Source organism: Brassica rapa, chromosome A07 (assembly GCF_000309985.2).
Source record: "Brassica rapa cultivar Chiifu-401-42 chromosome A07, CAAS_Brap_v3.01, whole genome shotgun sequence".
NCBI lineage: Eukaryota > Viridiplantae > Streptophyta > Magnoliopsida > Brassicales > Brassicaceae > Brassica > Brassica rapa.
In genome coordinates, this window is record NC_024801.2 from 4,024,780 (window position 1) to 4,046,192 (window position 21,413).

Here is a 21,413-nt window from a genome sequence, read left to right on the forward strand (position 1 = left end):
TAATAACTCTGTACGGTAAATTGAGAATATTTGTAAATGGTTAATTCACTCGTTTAGACATTTATGATCAGAAAAGTGGACTGAAAAAATTAAGATAGGATCAGAGAAGTGGGTGACCATTTATCTAGATCTTTGATACAACTTTGATTAGACAGGTTCTGTGACTATCCCCTATATATTATTTGAGAAGCATTACAACATTTTTTTGTAGCCACATGTCATCACTAGAATGATTCTTAGAATCCTTAGAGAAATAGGTTGGTCCATCTAAATATATAATAAATTTTTTATTAAACTAACCATAAATAAATTATTGATGTGCTTTATTATTTCCATAAATAAAATTACAGAATTACCTAATATGGCTAAAGTATATATGACAATTAATGACTTCGAATAATAAAGATTTGATAAAAAAAGTGTATGTTATATTATATTCGTTTAATTTTAAACTATTAAAATAAATTAAACAATCATAGTAACCATTTAATAAAAATTAAAAAAATTTCTTTATATGTTGTATTTTGAATTTTTAAAAACAAGTATAAATTACTAAAACCATTAAAAGTTTCACATTCAAATTTGTTATCTATGTTTTAATTTTTTTGTGATGACATGATACAAATAATTAAAAAATCATATAAATTGAAAGTCTCATTTAATAAGTATTAAAAATAATATATATATATAAAAATATATATGTATATTAAATTAAATTAAATGTCATATAAGAAAATAAATAAATATCTTAATTTTGAAATTTTCTTTTAACAACTTTTTTTGAAAAAATATTGACTAATTAATTTTTAAAAATATTATAAATTACATAAATTATTAATCACACGATGAAAATTTTGTTATCAGTAATTTAATTTTTTTGCTATAACAGATACAAATGATTAAAAAAAAACATGAGCAAAAAGCATAATTTAATAAATATTAATATTAAAATATATTATATATATGTTACTATCATTTAAATTTAATTATATACCATATCAAATAGAAAAAAATATTATTTTGGATTAATAAAATTTATTTATATGTTCGCACCAACTTAATTATATAGGTAATAGTTACTGACTTTTTAATTATTTAATATATATTTATTATTTTATAATAGATTAGAAACATATAATATATAAAATAATTTATATATAACGTTCATTCCGTGCAAGGCGCGGGTCTTAACCTAGTTCTTATTATTACTGATGTTTACTTAATTGAATACTATTAAGAGTAATTGGTGCCAGTGCAACCAAATACACCTCTATCTAGTCATATAATTATGCATTAAGTAAATTATTTTGCATGACTTTATTGTCCCTGCAAGTTACATTATCTGCGTTGTGCAGCCTCCGTGTTGCATGCCAGATTGCTTATTTTCAACCATTGAATAATTCTATGGCTCGTACGTTTTCGAAAAGAAAACTATACAGTCCCATTTTTCCTTTTCGGTTTCAATTTTTAGCGTAAAAAACGCATTTATTCGCGTTTCCCCAACCACTATTTTCTATTCTTCTTTCCTTTCTCATTTTTCGTAAATTAATTTTCACATGGTTTTTAACTTTGGATCTATCGATTCTTAGTTTTTGCAGAACCCTAAATCCCTAATTCCTCACTTCTACTTTCTTCTTACCCATTCAGATGGATGATTGAAATACCACTTCCGCCGAGATTGTGCGCTGTTGGTGAAGAGCTGTTGGGCAACCGTATTAACTCGTACCACAAAATCAAAATCAAAATCGCCGTTTGAATCTTTCTTACACTGTCTTTTTGTTCTTATTATTTTCTGCATTTGACAATTTAAAATGATATTACGAAGTTAGATTTGAACTAGTTTTTCTTATTCTATTGAATTTATTTGATTTATTTGATTGGTGTCTGCCTAAAAAGATTTGGTTGGTTGTGTAAGAAAAAGTTGTGTTGAAGAGGAGCTTAATCAAAACAGATTTTGGTGAGCTTGAGATTATTAGTTTCAACACTCTCTTCCGATTAATTTCAGAATGTTCTTGATCTTCAGTTTTATCAGATATTTGGTGTTCTTGTGAGTTTATATGGTGTATGATAAATTTTTTTACATGATAAATGATTTGTTATATGTTTTATCAGATATTTGGTTAAAGCAGAAAAGTATTATCAAATTCTAGAAGCTTCTGCTCCATTAACTTTATTACTATTTTTACTTGGCAGACTTTTGATTGATAAAATCTTATGATTCTCCCGTGGCCGCTGAGAAAGAAAAACTAAAGTTGCAAACAAAATCTGGTGCGGGTTGGGAATTTAATATTTTGTTGGTTTAAAGATGGGTGTACGTCTATTATTTTGATGGTATACTAAACCAGTTTAATTAACTTCTGGTGGCCAGTATTTTCACCTGAAGGATTTAGTCTTCAGCTTCTCAAAACTTCAGGGAGATGGGCTGGATAAGTTTTAATGAAGCCCATCAAGTACAAATTAGCAGACAAAACCACGGACTAACTTGTTAGAAAGATAAAATACCAATGTTTCTGTTGATCAGGCAAAAGTATACGAGAACAAAATCACCGTTAGATGTATAACTTGTATACCAAAACTGTTAGAAAAAGAAAATCTAGCTAGAGTATCACTGGACGTTTTGAGAAGGAAATGCCATTAAGATTCACCCATCTTTGAATTTGGAGCATCTTATATATTAAAACAAAAGTCACAACTTTGATTCATGTGTGATATTTTAAAAATGGACCCTCACTAGAAATCAGTTATCATTCATTTATCACTAATAATATGGCTTAATAATATATCATTCCTAATATAACATCAACTCCTATAAACCGGATTGGTTAACAAACCCATATTTAATTCCTTAATAAATTATACATAGTGGTAATGTAAACAATCGTATACTTGCAAATACTGACCTGATTTAACTAATTTAACCAATGTATATATAGTGGTTGTATAGACATAAACCATTTTGTTCATAGACTAATACATTTTCGTACTGTTCGAGAGTTCTGGTATGTTAATATACATGACGTTCATGTATTAAACAAAACCAACTCGTATCAACGACATTTGTAGACAGACCATACAGCCGGTTCGTCGTTAACAACTCGAACATTTCACCTAAAATGGTCCATAAAATCTCTGTTTTAGATTGTCGTAGTCACTTACACATTATTTATACATGTTCAAGTGATGATTCGAGTTTGATTATTTGAACCTGTTCACCTGAAAAGAACCATCAAACCGGTCTTATCATATCAACATCGAGCATTTAAACCCATATATGATGTCCTTCTATTTTATCAAATCATCGTTTATCTTTAAAACCAATATAATAAGAATTTTCAAAACCAAGATTCTGTTGCAACAATAATATATATATATATATATATATATATATATATATATATATATATATATATATATATATATATATATATTTCTTATATCGAAACAACTAATTTACATAGTATCATATTACTTGAACGTTTTAAAAAGGATATTCTAAACATAATGATAGAATTATAACTTGCTGTCAACTCCTCATGTGTGTTGCCTAAATTTTTGCTATGAAATATCGAAACAACTAAGAACAAATATGATCTAATTAATAATAATAACAATTAACATTTATTATGAAAATAAAATAATGTTAGAATTTCACCATGCAAATAATAAAATCAAATCAAATATTAAAATCCTAACACTATTTTCATAATAAGTGTTATTATTATTAATTATGTTATACATTATACATGTATCAATATTTATATAGATGTTGTGTTAACAAACATATATTGACAAATATATAATATTTTTAATATATATAAGATTGTAGTGATGAATTTTTCTTGCGTAATTTTTTTCATTTGGACCATTCTTTAAAATTTTATCAAATTTTACATGAATTAATTATAATATTTATATTTTTAATTGAATAATAATAAATATTTTTTAAGAAAGTTCTATAAAATCTTTTTAATATATTTTCGGAATCAATTTAAATTTTATATCCAAAAGTAATTAATTTTAATTTTAGTTATCATAAACTATAATTAGAAATTAAAATTTATTTTAGTTGTGATATATATATATGAAAATGTAAAATTATATAAAGTATTATAATTATATATTCACTGATAATAACAATCTAAACTGATTAATTTTCAAAAATAAAATTTACAAAGATTTTGTTAGAAATAGTCATTTCTATTTCAATTTTAAAAAAAGATATTTTATCCAACTTAGTATATTTATCAAATAGGATATTTACTACAGACATATTTTGAAGTCCAATGTATTATAGTTTTTCTTTAAAAGAAATTCTTTACAGTATCTCAAAAAATATTTTTTTCTACTATATAGATCTATTTTAATTTGATTTCATATAAATTTAAAATAAAAAAGTATGTAAAGTAATATATATTGTTACATAATAAAGTTTCCAAAATAATTTTTGTTACAAAATTACAAAATTTATAGTAATAATATATAAGCCACGTACGTAAACATAACTATTATAGTATTACATAATATATAACACTAGATTACGTTAAGTTATTGGTAAATTTTGTTATATAAACTAAAACATTTTATTATATAAATATAAGAACCCGCACGCACGGTTGTGCGGATCAAGATCTAGTTTGGTCTTAAACAGCATGTATGTTCGGTGAATAAGTTAAACAAAAGCAAACATGACATGGGCTATCTTATGGAACCGTTTTTCAATGTAGAGAGTGGAGAGAAAGAAGATGTGTAACAGGTCGGAATGATACTACTTGAGATCATCACATGAAAAAGTAGCAGCTGCAGCCTGCAGAAATGGAAAGTTTAAAGCTTCAGGTCTGTTCTGTTTCAGTCAGAACCTTTTTCATCTTTGTTAATCCCACATAGCTCACAGTTTTTTTTTGTTTTGTTTTGCAGCTGGAGGATTGCTTTCAGGTCAGATGAAGCAGCAGTACTGTTAGATCATATGCTTACGTGGGCCGCGAGGAGGACAGTAGAGTTTGCCTTTAACTGCTGTCTATGTGTGGATCAGGCAAGAGACCAATTAAACACAGTCGTAAGGAATCTACAATACACATAGTGGGAATCATGAAGCATCCGCGAGGCCAATATAAAAATGAAAAAATCCTCTAGAGAATGTAGCTAACAGAGAGATAAAACTGTAGAAACAAATGGACAATGATGTAAGACATGAAGTCAAGATATGAACTAACAAGTCAATATGTAACTTTCAGTTTCATTAAAAGTGAATAATTGGAATGAGCAGAACAAAATATGACGTTTTATATTAAAAGTTACAGAGAAAAGTATCGAATGAAAATTAAAACCCTAGGGCTTGTAAGAGAACTTGTACTACACGTTACAAACTTCCCAACTTATATCTCGTACGGAACTCTCCTGCACAGAGGACACGAGTTTTGCCGACGTAGCCACTCAAAGAGACAATCTTGATGAAAAACATGCAAACACTGAGGCAGTTCAATGATGTTCTCACGAGTCTTGGACAAGTCATCAATACAAATGGAACACTGAGTCTCGTTTTTCAAAACCAAATCTCTGGACTCCATTCTCTGTTCTTCAGACAGCCTCTGAAAAACTTGACTCGAAGCACCTCTCGACCAGGACGGAGGAGTGTGAAGAAAATCAGGCGGCGGCAGTGGGGGCATAAGCGTCCTCTCTCTGATCAGTTTGACATTGACCGATACGAAAACAGATTGTTGTTGTTGAAGAGAAGAATCAAAAGCAAATTGCTGATTGATATCAAGAGCGATTTTTCTGCCCAAGTATGGAGACTCAGGAACATGTTCGTCACGAAGGAGCCCAGCGAGCTGACGTGGCCTGAAGCCGCGGCCACGTGGCCTCAAGCGGATGCGACGTGATCCTAAAACAGTTACCGCTCCAGTTTCGTGTCGGATCAATTCGTCTAGATTAATTTGGACTGTGTTGGTAACCCACATCAAGTGTCTCGGTAGGTTAGACACCCTCGTGTAGACTTCAGCTCTATGAATTTCGATTTCCATGATGGCCGCACAAGAAGAAGCAGAGAAAATGAAAACAAGAATAAACCGAAGATGATTTGAAACGGGATTGCTGCGAAAGAAATAAGAAGAATTTGATTGAAAGTAAACCCTAAATTTGAGATACGAAGACGATGAAGATTGTTGTTGATGTCTGTAAAGAGAGAGTCTGAGTTAGAGTGGTTTATATAGAAAGAATGTGGCGTTGTGAAGCTTAATGCAGTTTTTCAATGTTTCCTTTTCCAAAACTGGATTATTGGATTTTACTGTTTTGCCATCGATAAATTTCCTTTTTTTTTTTTCTAATTTGATCATTTAATGATGATCCTTTTTGGTTATTTCCTTTTTTAGTTAAAATCTGAGCGTTAGAAAAAACAAGGAGAAGATGAGAGAGGGCTCCCGCAAATATTCGTTACTTGCCATATACCCGCTACTTGATCTGTATTCGCCTCGTTTTTTCAAGTACTCGTTGTTGCCAAGTCAAGTATCAAGTCGTTGAGTTTTGCAAGTACAAGGCAAGTAATAAGTATCACAAAAAAAGTTATAACTCGCCTTGATATTACTTGTTACTTGTTTTACAACTGAAAAATTGATAACTTAACCATAAAAACCAAAGCCCTAAACAAATATTTATTTGTTGTACGAAGTAAACAATACTTTCTTATCGAATTCCATCTTTTTTTTATATTAGGTGTAAATATTTTATTTACCAAGTCAATTAAATAAAACAAACATTCATAACCTTCTCTCGTAAAATATTATCTATCAAGTAATTTTTAGAAACTTAAAAATATATCCAAGTAATTAATAAATACTTGTAAGTAGCAAATAATCGGATAAGGCTAAGGCAAGTAACTTGCAAGTAACATATTTTTGGACAAGTATTCGAAATAACAAGTACTCATTTCCGATAAGTCAAGTACAAGTCCAAAAATTCATTACTCGTTCAAAGTAAGCCAAGTATCAAGTATACGTAAAAAAGCAAGTACCCGCCTTGCGCCCACCCCTAATGAGAAATATCAAGGAGCTGATCTGAAGAAAGCTTGGCCAGCCTTCAGATATTTTAGTGCGGTAACAAAGCCTAAAGCTTGGCCAGCCTTCAGATATCAAGGAGCTGAGCTGAAGAAAGCTTTGGTGAATTTTCAGGAGTGGTCTATTGTGGTCGTTTTGTCGGGAGCTAATAGATTTGCTCAAGCGATCGCAAAGAATGTGACAAGGGAGAAGAGGTTCCAATATTATGTGGCGATGGGTAACCCCCAATTGTTGAAGGAACTTTTTCGATTCTGATTTGCAATGGATGGGCTGATCTGTTCAGAGGTTTTTGTCTTGATACTGGATTTTGAGGGTGGAGCTTCATGCTTCGTGCCCGCGGGAGGTTTTTTTTTAATTTAAATGCGTATTACTTTGGCTGTCATGTTTGGGTTTTAGACAGTTCAATTTTTCTACTATTAAAGTTATGCAAGAGTTAAAAAAAAAGAGAGATATGTTTTTCATTTATACTTTTTTTTTGTTGTGAAATAGTTTTTATTTTGGTGGTTATTTCAAAAAATAAAAGGTTGCTGAAGTTACTGGTTGAAGTCTCTCTCTCTCTCTCTCTCTCTCTCTCTCTCTCTCTCTCTCTCTCTCTCTCTCTCTCTCTCTCTCTGTTATAACATGAGGACACTGAGTAGTGAGTAGTAAGAGAGAGAGATCGTATAACTAAATAAAAGTTGTGTAACCGAGTTTCATAGTGTAAATTTAAGCATTGAAAGTGTCTTTGCTGTATGTACTCACGAAAACCGAAGAATTCGTAAATTGATAAATGCATGTTAGATTTATCTAGGCGTGGGCAAACTAGCCATAATCAAAAGAATGAACCAAGCCAAATAAAATTAGAAAGTATCAAACTGAACCGAATAATCATCAAATATTTTAATGGTTTTATTTCCATACCTGAATATTTGAACCGAAACAACAATCTGATGTGGGTATTTGAATATATATAAAAACAGTTTTTATATTTAGAATATCAATTATACTTAAATTTAAATAACAAAATATGTAAAATTAATTTATAACCAGATATTTTTATCGAAAATATTTGAAAATACATAAATTTTGAATTATCTGAAATTATTCAAAACTATCATGATACTTGTAGATCCTAAAATCTACACTAAGTATTTGATAGTGATTGAATATTAAATCTAGGGAAAAAAATAACGTGGGCAACACTATCCTCAGAATGTTCATGAAGCAATTGCATGGATTAGTGCTTTCTTCTGCGATTTATGCACGAGATCAGTGACTCTTGAAGGTATTGAAAATTTGAAGATAACATAGCCGTGATTCAGTGCAACCTTAAGAAGATATTTCCTCCATCATTTTTTGATGTTATGGAGCATCTTGTTATTCACCTGGCAAGAGAATTAGAACTTGGTGGTCCTGGGCAGTATAGATAGATGTATTTGTATGAGCGGTATATGTATCATTTGAAGAAGATGGTGAAAAATTATAGTAGGGTGGAAAGTTCTATAATCGCACAGATGATAAATTTAGAAACTTCAAACTTTGCCAAGTTCTACTTTCCAGCAGAAATGCAGACCAAAAACAGAAGACCTGCTCGGCATGATGATAGAGGCGAACGGGCAACATATCATGTTACGGTTCCAGACATCTTCACAGATGTTGGACGACTTAGCGGAAAACCAAAGGACCGTCGACTTACTGAGCAGGATCGTAGTCATTTGCAAACATATTTGCTCACCAAATTACCGTTATTCTGAGGACATACCGACGATATTTGTCGTTGGAATCCCGGTGTTTTCTTGTAGTGACACAACAATGTGTTTACTTCGTGATATGGACATTAGGAAACTAATCTCTCTCATTCTTATTCAGCCAAGAAAAAATAGAAACATTATTTCTTTATTAAATAAATATAATAATTCCACCATGTGTTGGTGGAGGATGAAGTGATATACCGAAGTCTCTCCACCTCTTCGTGAGTCTTTATTCTTTTGTTATCATCCTTTTTGTCTTTGTTTCGTCCCTGGAGAAGATCCACTCTTTGTTAGATCCAAGGCCTCTTTTATATGAGAGCAAGGTTGTTGCAAGAAGCTGGTAATATGGTTAATAATTTGTTGCACATGCTCCACCTTTCTAGCTACGACTTATTCTTTATTCATCGCTCTCCAAGATATGCGGAGAATAATTCTCTTGTTCTTTGACTCATTCATACTCAAAGAACCTCGGGCTCTATGGGCCGACTTCGGATTACGAGTTCTCATGGACCTGTCTAAGCTCATCTCGAAGTCGTCATTAACCGGTTTCTTATCTTTTTGGCGGGAAGGATTTAGTGCTAAATTCTGGTCCAACAATACTTTCTTTAGAGTATCCAAAATAATTTGTATTAAGCGTTATTTTAACTGAACCACATAAACTACATGTGTTTTACTTGAATTATATCTAAAAGTGTTCAAACAAAAAAAAAAAAGCCAAAGAACCATTTTATTTTGGGTATTGATCAGTTCTTAGTTTTGTATGTAAACCGAAGACCATTCAACTGATTTACACCAATTTGCTAGTTTTTTGAATAGCTCTACCCGAACTATTTGATAACAAGATTGAGTGAAACGACCTTGTCACATGCTAATGAGAATCAAAAATCTGGATAAATCCTAATACCAATTATGGGTGGAAGATCAATATTGGAGCCACTCCTTGTAAAAACAAAATTAAGTATTTCAGTCCGTAGTAGTTTTCAATTACGTAAAAGAAAATCTCGTGCTAAAAAGCATGATAGACATCAGCCTCCATACGTAGTCTTCAGAGCCGGTCCTAGAAATGCACTGGCTGGAAGCAAAAATAAAAAAATGTGGCCACTTTTTAAAGAAAAAAGACAGAAAAAGAAATTGTTAGCTGAAATGGGGAGGATGAGGTTCGAACCTGCGGTGGAAGGATTGTAGTTTCACTATCTAGACCACTAGACTAAAGGGAATATTAAGTATTTGTGGCCGAATTTAGTTTATAAATTGTACGGCCGGAAGCAATCGCTTCTTCCGCGTAGTCCAAGGGCCGGCACTGGTAGTCTTACGACTTTGCGGAGACCCGTGTTATAATCGTCCTATCCTGGATTTGAACCAGAGACTTTCGCTTGTGTAAAAGATAAAATATAACCGAAGTATATATTTTGATCATAGATTGAATCGACCAAGAATGAGGGAGTTTTGAGGTTTATGTGGAAAGTAGCACCATGGACGTTTTGGCTTTATACCATTTTGAGAGCAATCTTATCTTCTTAAATCTAAGATCAACAGAAGAACATATCAGGTTCTCTGAGTTTTGTAGAAAAGCTAAAATCTAGAATAAAAAATGGTGCCTATTCAAAGGAAATTTGAAGTAGTGAAGCTCAATCGGAAAGGCAATTTCAGTCTATGGAAGCAAAATATACTATAGCTCAACCAGAGCTCGTATTCAAGTTCTTGAACCAGTCTCGAAGCCGGTTCAGTAGTCTGAATGTAGTGCGATAAAAGTAACAGAGTGGAAACCTGATCCTATGATCAAGAAAGTTTTGAACAGGCAGAATCAACTAGAAATCTCGAGTATGGACACATATTTCGAGACGAGGTCAAAGGCACATTGATCTTGTCTCAAATCAAGTATAATCATCAAGGTTTTGCAAAGTTTTGACACAAGTAAAATTAAGCCAATTCATACTCCAGCAGATTCTCATTTTAAACTTAAAGAGTCTGGCTGATGAAGAAAGAAACAGCTTTTGTTCTTGTTTAGTGCGTCTGATCTCCTTGGATCAAGTTATGCAACAAGTTTTCATAACGAGATGATCTAATCATTATAAGCAAATTTTGACCCAAAAATAAATAAATCATTATAAGCAAATTAAGAGAGGATGAACCAGATCAGTCTTTTCCGATTAAAATAGAACACTCTTAGTTCCCTGATAAAAGAATGAATAAAATATAAAATCTATCAACTTGATTAAGACAGAAAACTAAAAGATAAAAAGATTTTGCAAAACCTGTTCGTGGCACTAGCAAAACTTTCCTACAAGTTGATGATTGACTCTCTGAGAGAGATTTATGTACATCACTCTCTCCTAAGTCTTTAATTCATTCACTTACGGTAATCTTCAAGTAGAAAGTTCTCATAATCTGTCCCTTTCAGTGTCGTCTGAACCTCGTTCCAATTCTGCACGTGCTGTGACAAAGGACCGTGATGAATCTTCACTTGCCGGCTCTTTAAACTGAGTTTAGGCACTTTTAGAAACTCTTGCACATCGTCTAGTCTCTGCAAAAGCGATAAAAAGAGACAGTCAGTCTAAGAAGAATGCATTGAAACTAGTTAGGAAGCTTGTGTAACAAAGATGTTCTTACGGTTCGATTCTTGACAACATCTTCGTAATAGAGGAAGATATGGCGGGTGGTATTGAAGTAAGAAAGTGCGTTTGTAGTCATCTCTTGAACCTTCTTCAGATCACCTATTAAAAGGGTTGTGTTGATTACTGGTTTGTAGCGCGCCAATATCTCAGCCTGAAACCAGTTTGTTTCACACGTTTAGTTTTCACAGAACCAAATGTGCAAGACATAAGAGAGAGAGAAAGAAACCTCTTTAGGGGAATGAGTGTGGGACTTGTGAGTACCGTTCAATAGCTTAGCATCCCTATCGTAAGAGTTTGCCAGAACTGAAATCATCCGGCGCAAGAGGTTCCTCCTAAAGAGGAATATAGCTGAGACGCCTCTGGTTTTAAAGTATTCTACTATCTCTTCATGGTGTTTCATTAGACCCTACACATGTTTCATCACCATTCACCAACCACATTACAACATAAACAAACAGAAGAGAAAACACACTTAAAGACTATTGGGACTCAATTCCCCTTTTAAGAAGATCAGAAACATCAAAAATCAATCAAACACATATTTCAAGGAGACGAGTACAAAAATAAATCAATCAAAACCAGAACGTTATCATTCCCTAAGACCAGTTCCTCACAAAAACTTTATCAGCTTAGAGTCAATCACAATGCAGTTCTTCCCTAAAGCAATGAAATCTCATTTCAGGATCTACCAGAAAGATTGTAGCTCAGCTCATATCTTCTAGATTCTAGACATAAACAAAGGAACCACAGCACAAAGCATCTCATAGTTTAGGTTTTATCCTGAGGACATTAAAAATATTTATACTTCCAGCATCTAAACTATACCAAAACAGTAAGTAAACATTCTGTATAAAGCACATGATAGAGTAGTAGCAAACAGTACTTTATCTTTGATTGCAATAAATGATTAAACATTTATAGACAGTTACCTGATTAAGCATCCACTTCAAACCAACAGCAGAAGTACACTCATTCTTAGAAGCACTACTCAACCAATCTAGATTATACACTTTGTCCAAGGTCTCGAAAATGGTGGAGACATTAGCCCTCCTATCTTTAACCGAAAAGATCTCCCCGTTGGAGCTTATGTTAGTATGGTTGTTTAGTAAAGTCTCAAACCAGCCGCTACCAGATCTCTGCATGGAGAGAATCGCAAAATACCTAACCGGATTGCAAGAACATTCCTCCCTAACACACACACCCCATTAGAACCAAGAACCAAAAGAAAGCTAATGAACACTCTCATCTCATTTTACCTGCTATATGTCTTGGGTTTAGGATAATGAACATATGGAATGTCCCATGGTTCGATGTTAGGCTCAGGACAAGGCCTCTCAAACACTTCAACGTTCAAGAAACCAGCACTGGGAACGACACCGATTTGCTTAAGACAGATTGAGCAAATGTAGACAGCACAGACCATCACAAACGAGAGAACGACCATCCTCAACACAAGTGGGGATTTTTTAGGGAGCTTGAAGACAAAACTATCCTGCAATAAACAAATACATTTACGAGCTTCTGTCAAGTGAGTTCTTTTTTCTTTTTTTTTTGGTTTTCTTTTGCTTGTTTTAGAAACAAAATTAAAGGGCAAACACACAACATGGGGCACCACAAAATTCAAAATTACGCAAGACCCAGATGCCGAAATATTCGATTTTTACAGAAACCCATATCGAATCATATGAAATTCCTCAAAAATCAGCTACTGATTACTCCAGAAAAAACCCTAATCCAGATTAGAAGAAGCTTAAAAGAAGGAAAAGCTTCAATACACATAAAGCAAAAAGGTACCTTGGGGCTGAGAGAGTGTTCGTCGCCCATGGCTGCTTCGTTTTAGTGAGAGGAAGGGGAGAGAGAGAGAGATTTAGAAAGGAAGAGAAGAGAAAGGCAATGAATTATTATTATTCAGACACACTTACAGCTAAAGAATAAACACAATAATGTAAAATCGAAACACACAAAGTGGCTTTTCTCTGATTTGTTTTTGAAAAGAAACAATTTTTCTAAGAAAAACAGAGAAAAAAACAGAGAAAACTTTTGATTAGAAGAAAACCCAATGATTAGAGAGGCCCGAGAAACGTTGTCTGTGGAGCTTTTCTCTCTGTTTCCGTTGGTTGCTTCGAATTTACGGAGATGTTAATGGCACTTGCACTGGAGAAAAGAAAAACTTTGGAGAACCAAAAAATAAAGAAAATATTGAAAGCGCAAAGTTCGAGAGGAAAGTCTATTCATCCCGAACACGACATCGTTTTGTGCGTTTCTGACATGCAGACCATGGCATCTTCCATTTTTATATTCTTTTATATGGTATTTTATTTTCATTTAGTAAATGTATAAATTAGATTATAGTATTAGTTCAAGTAACGTGTGACCCATTCCATTTTTTTAGGTTTTTAGTTATTGGAATCTCGGATTCTGGGGTTAAAAGTTTGACTTTATCTACCTGATTAGCTTTCTTCCCTCTTCGTTTAGTTTAGGTTTCTCTTTTCTGTTGCAGTTCTCGTGTATAACTCCACAACCGACATACATTTTTCTTTTTGAAAAAGATTTTTATATTAAAAATTCAAGAAAGAAAAGAAAATGTTTTACAGCGCCATGGCTATAGTTAAACCAATCAATTTTTTAACCCCATAATTTTAGTTCCATATTATAGATCATCAGGAGTCCTGTGCACACTAAAAAAAAAATCAGAAAGAGTCCATTTGGTGATACGAGTCGAGTAGTTAAAAGCAAAAATACAAAAGTGTCTTCAGATCGTTTCACTATCCCAGATTATTTGTGGTGAGTCTAATGTGGCATGAGTTTGGAAAGGTTTATCAGAGATTTTTATATGTAGCTAGGATGAGATCTGTTATCTACCAAGTGGCAAAAAAGGAGAGCATCTTGGGATCGAAATTGGTAATGATGGAACCTCTTGTTCATCTCTTACCAAAGCCAATAGATCACACCGACTGCCAATGTAAGCCGGTTTTTAAATTGCCTCCTCCGAATCCTTATACTTGAATCACAATATCTTTCTATTATGTTAGAGGTTGAAGTGAGCATTGTCGAGAGATCTCAGCCAAATCGTCCATGCAAAAGGACGTTCGTAGTCCAGATGGTCTCTTGATTCTGGAGCCAAATTATAAACAAGAATCAGTTTCACCTACCCAATTTAGTACCGGTCGCGAGTAGGGCTTTAATTGAGGATGAACAGCCAAGTTAGAAAACTTTGCTTCGGAATATGATATGCTCAAACTAATCCTATGAACTACTCTGCAATTTCACATGTGCAGTGCAATATTTAGTGATCAAATTCACAGAAACTCTATGGACCACTCAATATCTATAAGTATTTGAATTAAGATAAACAATATTAGATTTAATGTAATAAAAAACAAAAAAGGTGAAGGAGGTTGTAAACGATTAGAGAAAGCGCTAGATATCAAACAATTGCTAAGGATTTATGAAGTACATTTCTTGAACTCAAATCAAAGTATTCAAATCAATCCCTTCGTTGCACAAATAATCTACGTATAGATCTAGAATTTCAAATCTCTTTGCAAATTCGATCGATTCATACAAGAATTAAGAATTTTTTTGATAAGTTTACAAAATACTTAAATCCAATCACTTTGCATATATGTATTTTTCTCATCTAAGACTAATTCAAAGAATCAATTACATTTTCACATCTACCAATTATCATAAGATCTAGATTTCAAGTTGTCAAGTTACATCTAGCATTAAGAACAACCCAAATGAAGAATATAAGATAACCTTATCAGTTATATCATGCTAACAATTCATCAGTCCTTTGAAGAACCCTAAATCTAACAGATGTTTTGATCAGACATGATATCATAAACACAAATCATATTTTGAATAAACTGCATAAATAAATCAAAGAGGGAATTAAGGAAGCTTGAAATCTTATCTCTGTTGAGTTATGATATGTCTCTCCAAAAGCTCTCGAAAGTAAAATAAAGCTTAACCTAAACAATGACTTTGAATAGTAGATATAGGTATAAGACATGTTAGGAACTTTATTGCAAATACGAGACTTTTAAGCCAAGTTGAGATTCTTGATACTTGATAAAACTCGTCGGGTTTGCATGTGCTCAATGGGTGTTGACTGACACAAATGATGGATGTCGGTCGATACCATGATCGATACCATGCATCTCCAAATACGTGCTCCGACTTGGTCATTTCAGCTGTCATTCTCTCAATACTCGAAGGTGCTCCAAAATTTCCAATCTTGTCCAAAGCGTACCTAAACCTGAAATGCTCTAAAACGATTTGAAACAAAAATTAAATACTCGAAAATAGAGCTTATATCATGGTGAAAATCCACAAAAACTATAATATATCAACTTCCCCATACTAATCTTTTGATCCTTTTACAACATCTTCTCCTTTGTCCTTCAACTCTGAGGTGAGAACATCTCGAACCTTTACAAAAGGTTGTGAGAGACTTCTGCTTTGAATTAATGTCAAGGAATCAATGTCAAGTGAGGATCACACTTGATCATTTCGTACTACATATTCTTCTTACAATTTCCCCTAGACTTATGTGATGCACTAATCATGGCTTCTTTGACATTGTTCTTATCACTTATGTCTTCCTAAGAAACATTTATAGGCAAAGGAACATCAGTTACATCAATGCATGAAGTTAGATGCATACCTCAGTTTTGTGGCCGAGCTTTGTAGAAGATATTCTCATCAATGTTTGCGAAGGATATTATACCTTTTGGCATGTCAACTACTGCCCATATTGTAGCTAGAAAATCTCTTCAAAAAAATGAGAGGCATACTTGATCCACTACCCATCTCCAAAACCTGAAAGTAAACATGAATAATGCAGTTTCCAACTCCCACTTCTAGATTGTTGACAATACCATATGGAGATTTGGTGGAGAAACTTGCAAAGGTCATTGTTATCTTTGCAGCTTCTGTAGCAAGACCTAATCTCTCAAAAATGTCCTCGGACATGAGACTAACTGTAGATCCTATATCACAGAGGAATTCAACTCCTAATATAATGTAGAGAACTACAAACTTCCTTGGATCTTCCAACTTTTTCAGCTTCTTAACCTTTAAAAGTGCACTTCAAGCTTCATCAAAAAGTGCTTTGATCTCTTCCATAGATTCTATTGTGTTCTTGAAAAACTGCGTCAAGCAAAAATTATTCCAAACTTCCTCAAAGGAGACAGTACCATGAATCTCTTCACCCTCTTGTGGAAACCATCCAGTTCTTTTGCACTGATAGGCTCTTTCAAATGCTTTGGGATGGCATGGCATTGCAAGGTATGACACCTTAGGTTAGTAGACCCTCTCCTCAATCGGTTTTGGCATTTCAAAAATAACATGGTAGGCTCGTACAAGGAGCCAACCGACAGTAGATTGGAGGTATCACATGACTCTAGATTGGATCAATAATTTGGTGTAGGTTTTTTTCATCTAAGATTAATTCATGAAATCAATAACACTAGTATGACTTCTTCAACCATCTCTGCATTTTTTTTTGCTTTCCGATTGGTTCGTTCTAAAGTTAACAACTCATGATTTGAGAGATTCAAAAGATGTATTTCCTTATTGCTTCTAGTATTGATGTGCTCACATTCTGACAACAAAAGGTACACCACTTCTGATGAATAAATGGAAATTTCTATTTGTTTTAATATGTAAATAAATTGCGGATATAGTCTAAGCCATCAAAAAAGAACTATACGTAAACAGAAAAGTCCTGTTAGCCAGCATCTTCTTCTTGAACTATGTAGTCTCTGAACGGTGAACGGTCAACTTTATTTGAAAGAGACAAAAGTAGTAAAAGAAAAGAACAGTCGTGTATCATAAGAGAAGCGACCAATCTTAAATACTATAACTGATATGAGGACGGGGTTGGAGGGGGGGGGGGGGGTGCAATTATAATTAACTACAATTATAATTAACGAAATTTTAGTTGACTGGGACTCCTATATTTTACAGGTAGCGTGGGAAGCTAAGACAATTGTGTTTGTACTGATGGTAAACTATTATGGTGGATGATAAGGAGAACATATAAGATCAATTTCACAGAGGTTTCATCCAACTTACAGTATGGGATATGTTCCAAGAGAGGATCATGACAACCACTGAGTTTTAGTCTTTCACAACATGTGTATTGCTAGTTTAGATACACGTAAATCTTATGTGATTAGGAATTTGTGAAGATCGTTAGCTTGCTCTACAAATCCAACTTCAAATCTGTACAACTTTCACTCCTTTACTGCGACAGAATTGGACTTGGCTTGTTAATAATAGAAACATTGTATTAGTCAATTCATGTGTTGTTAACGTTGTATCTAATTAAATTGCTGTTGGTTTAACATTCCACAAAAAGAGAATAGCCATATAAAAAAGAGAACTTTGCAGTTATTGGTGGTATATAGTTTTGACCACTGTAGACGAGGCGCAGAAGGAGAAACACAAGAGCATTTGACCGTTGCGTCCACGGTAAACCCATGACGTGGCAAATGACGACGTACAAAAAAAAAGGCGCATAATAAACCGAGTTAACTAAAATACACAGGAGGTGATCTGACGTGGGTGATAACAACCATCAGCGCAATCTCAAACATTTTCGAGTGGTTCATAAAAAAAATCACCAAAATGATGGGCGGAGGAAGGGTATACTGGGAGATGGACGACGGAGGATGTAACGGCGGCGTGGTTGTGATGTTCGCGTGGAGTTCGATTAGCGAGAACCATCTCGCGAGTTTCGTTCATCTCTACTCTTCTCTCGGATGGAATTCGCTTGTTTGTCGCGCTGATTTTCTCACTGCGTAAGCGCTCCTTTTCGAATTCGGTTCTCTCTCTGAGTTTCATTTCCCCCACAACTAGCAATCGGAAGATGAATTGATTTGACCGATTAGAAGATTGTTGAAATTGAAAAAAAAAAAGTGATGAGAATTCGTTTTTGGATTGTTATCATTCGCAAATTTTGAAAGATTCCGTAGACAACTTTTTGGATATTCCCATTTTGATTCTTTTTAATTAGGTTTGCTCTTTTGTCTCTGTTTTTTTTTCAGGTTTTACCCAGAAATGGCTCTCTCTCTAGCATTCCACCTTCTTTCTGACCTTGTTGAGGTTAGATTCCGACCAAACTTGTCTGTGTTTTAACTTCCTATTTAGATTGGAACTGTTTGTCACAATTATTTGCTTATGTTCAGGAGCTAAGGACCAGACCATGTCCTGTTATCTTTCTAGCTTTATCTGGAGCTCCAAAAGCCTGCATGTACAAAGTCTTACAGGCATGTTTTAAAAGGATTAAAATTTTCAGCTAATTTGTCTTCATCTTTATGTTTTTTTTTATTTTTTTCCAATGTTATCTAAAAATGGTGTACAATGCAGGTGATCATGGGTGATTGTGAAGCTCAGATTCATCCGGTGAGAAATTGTCTCCTATACAGTTTTAATTAAGTCATTAAATTGCATACTTATAGTGAGTGATGTTGTTTCTTCTTGAGTTCGATTTCAACTCACTCATCCATTGTTTTCTTATTTTTGAAGGATGATAGCCAGTTGGTTAGAAACTGTCTTTCTGGACATGTCTACGACTCTGGCCCATTGGATTTCACTAGTGATTTGAATGCGAAATTCGCACTTCACCCCACAATACGGCAAATGTCTGTGCCTTCAAGACTAGTATCTTGGGTGGCCAAAGGGGTTTCTTCTGGGCTCGAAGGTTTATATCTTACCAGATTTGAATCTCAACGCAGTGAGTATTGGCAGGCCCTCTACTCATCTGTTGTAAGTATACCTTCTCTAATTATTGCTTCTCAAGTTGCTAGCTTCAAAATATTTAATTTCCCTTTTGTTTTTTCCAGGAAATTGGAGCTCCATATCTCATTTTATGCTCCGATAATGACGAACTTGCTCCTCACCAAGTAATTTCAAGCTTCACCCATCAGTTGCAGGAACTGGGAGGAGAAGTTAAAGTTGTCAAGTGGAAAAACTCTCCTCATGCAGGTTAGTACTCCGGGCATGTAACATGTTACGTCTCTTATGGCAAAATCTGAGTTTTGTTTATTATGTTTCTTTAGGACACTATAGGCATAACCCTATACAATACCGAGCTGTTATCTCCAACTTTCTAGAGAAAGCCATATCTGTTCACTCACAGAAAATCCGACAGCTTGGAGAAAGATTTCACACGCATGATGAGATCTCTGAGCTAATATGCGACCTTCAGAAAGTAGCTGTGAACTCTAACCAAAGCCTAAGAAGAGTAGCAACTGGGCCAAGTGATCACTTTTTCTTACCAAGCTCAGCACCGTATCAAACCAACAACAACAATGATGCATCGTCTTCACTAGAAGAACAGAGAGATAGATCTTCCTTCCGCCCGCTCCAACTAACGAGCATAAACGCTCACAGTGTTCTCGGGCAGTTCCTATTTGACTCGTGTGTTCCAAAAAACATCGAAGGCTGGGATATCAGATTTGGTGGTTCTCTCAACGGGCAACCGTATGCCACTTCAACTTCCCGTAAAAGCTCGAATCTTGGTTTCAAGAAACGCGTCCTCCGTTCAAGACTATGATGAACTTGGGTGGGAAACTTAGTAAGGTACATGCGTTAAAGTGAACCACGTGGGAAGTAGTAGAGATATGTTTAGATGAAGGAGAGGGTTGTATAGAATGCGGGAAGATGTAAATAGAGTGACGGTTACTACGACCTATCATACCTGAGAGTGAATCTTTGAAATGGTGCGAGTACAAGTATCAGAATAAGTCTGTAGATAGACATATCTTGTACTTGTGTTAATAAAACAACACTGTAAAATGTAAGTACACTAGTGTATGTTATTGTAAAGATTATAATGACTACTTGCCTTATTTGTAGCGGAGAAATCTACCAAAATAACCTTGAACTTTAAAAAAAGCCAAAAAATCAGAATTGTATATAAGCAATTTAAATTTTAACCTTTTGAAATTTAACCATTTTAATTTTACACTGCGGGACAATTTTTCGTTGAAAACTTTATTTAATTATATTTTCTCTTTATTTAAGGCAGACGTGGATATAAATTCGTAACCCAAAGTCCAAACTGAATCCAAACAAAAACTCGAGCTGTATCTGGTCTGAAATATTAAAAATACCAGAGTGGGTCTTGTAAGGTGTTACAAAACATCCAAACTGGAAGTATTATTAACCAAACCCGAACGTATAACCAAATAAACGAAAGTCCAAAATAATCACAAATATAAATATTAGATACATAAATATGTACTTCAAATATTTAATTCTATATTTATTTTCAATGATATCTAAAAATAAGTATTTAAATTTTAAATAAGAACATTGAATATCCAATTTTATATAAATAAGTATTTATTTTTTATGTTTTGCTTTTAAATTTTGGATTTAACTTCTGATATATCAAAACCAAACCAATATAACCCGAATCCGAACGATATAAATTTACTTTATGGGTTTTAGGATGTGATACAAATTAGAACCAAACCGATGTGTTATATTCGAACCTGATCCGTATCTACAAATTTTCCAGAATAAGACCTATGATATGATATAAATTAGAAACAAAAGTTCAAATAAGGATACATGAACGAAGCCTAACTTAAAATGTGGTTTATGTTTTGTTCACTTAGTTCAAATAAAAGATATTAAAAATATTATTAAAATGCACTCTTAGAACAATATACTCAAGAATATCTATTTAGATATTTTATTTTGAAAATATTAAAAATAATAGGTAAGATATAATATATATTTATTAATAACTAAGTTAGTTGTAAGAGATAGGAAGTTAAATAAATATATAGTCCAACATAGACTATTTGTAAGTAGATAAAAAAAATTATGTTTTAATAGTATTGATTTATGATGAGCCAGTTAAGCTTCCATGAGGCTAAGAATTCGGTTTCTGATAGTGCGGTCCATCTCCTTAATGAGCAAAGGAAGATAGCGGAGTGTTTTACGGTGGATTCTTGCATTCCTCTCAAACTCAATATACTAGATCGTCAGCTGCCAGA

The 21,413-nt window shown here is 33.6% G+C and overlaps 3 protein-coding genes across 3 annotated transcripts; 1 reads left to right on the forward strand and 2 right to left on the reverse strand.

The window, feature by feature from the left end:
* Positions 1-5,372: 5,372 nt before the first annotated feature.
* On the reverse strand, positions 5,373-6,017 carry LOC103844349 (probable E3 ubiquitin-protein ligase RHA4A). Its single transcript, XM_009121150.3, has one exon. It carries the CDS (start codon positions 6,015-6,017, stop codon positions 5,373-5,375), a length of 645 nt encoding a protein of 214 aa, XP_009119398.1.
* A 4,857-nt stretch (positions 6,018-10,874) lies between these two features.
* Positions 10,875-16,928, reverse strand: LOC103844350 (nodulation protein H). Its single transcript, XM_009121151.3, has 6 exons — positions 13,186-16,928; positions 12,648-12,883; positions 12,321-12,579; positions 11,618-11,797; positions 11,387-11,542; positions 10,875-11,300 (listed from the first exon to the last, which is right to left on the reverse strand). The coding sequence occupies exons 1-6, from the start codon at positions 13,213-13,215 to the stop codon at positions 11,127-11,129; spliced, it is 1,035 nt and encodes a 344-aa protein (XP_009119399.1). The 5' UTR covers positions 13,216-16,928; the 3' UTR covers positions 10,875-11,126.
* Positions 16,929-17,942: 1,014 nt separating this feature from the next.
* On the forward strand, positions 17,943-20,261 carry LOC103844351. The gene is made up of 7 exons (XM_009121152.3): positions 17,943-18,203; positions 18,450-18,507; positions 18,591-18,671; positions 18,772-18,807; positions 18,931-19,170; positions 19,248-19,389; positions 19,464-20,261. Exons 1-7 carry the CDS (start codon positions 18,031-18,033, stop codon positions 19,958-19,960), a joined length of 1,227 nt encoding a protein of 408 aa, XP_009119400.1. The 5' UTR covers positions 17,943-18,030; the 3' UTR covers positions 19,961-20,261.
* Positions 20,262-21,413: the final 1,152 nt, after the last annotated feature.

Coding starts and splice junctions, on each gene's coding strand:
- LOC103844349 (XM_009121150.3), bottom strand. CDS start 6,017: ATGGAAATCGAAATTCATAGAGCTGAAGTCTACACGAGGGTGTCTAAC.
- LOC103844350 (XM_009121151.3), bottom strand. CDS start 13,215: ATGGGCGACGAACACTCTCTCAGCCCCAAG. Junction 12,884..13,185: donor AACACTCTCTCAGCCCCAAG/GTACCTTTTTGC, acceptor TGTTTATTGCAG/GATAGTTTTGTCTTCAAGCT. Junction 11,798..12,320: donor TGAAGTGGATGCTTAATCAG/GTAACTGTCTAT, acceptor AAACATGTGTAG/GGTCTAATGAAACACCATGA.
- LOC103844351 (XM_009121152.3), top strand. CDS start 18,031: ATGATGGGCGGAGGAAGGGTATACTGGGAGATGGACGACGGAGGATGT. Junction 18,672..18,771: donor GCATGTACAAAGTCTTACAG/GCATGTTTTAAA, acceptor TGTACAATGCAG/GTGATCATGGGTGATTGTGA. Junction 19,171..19,247: donor AGGCCCTCTACTCATCTGTT/GTAAGTATACCT, acceptor TGTTTTTTCCAG/GAAATTGGAGCTCCATATCT.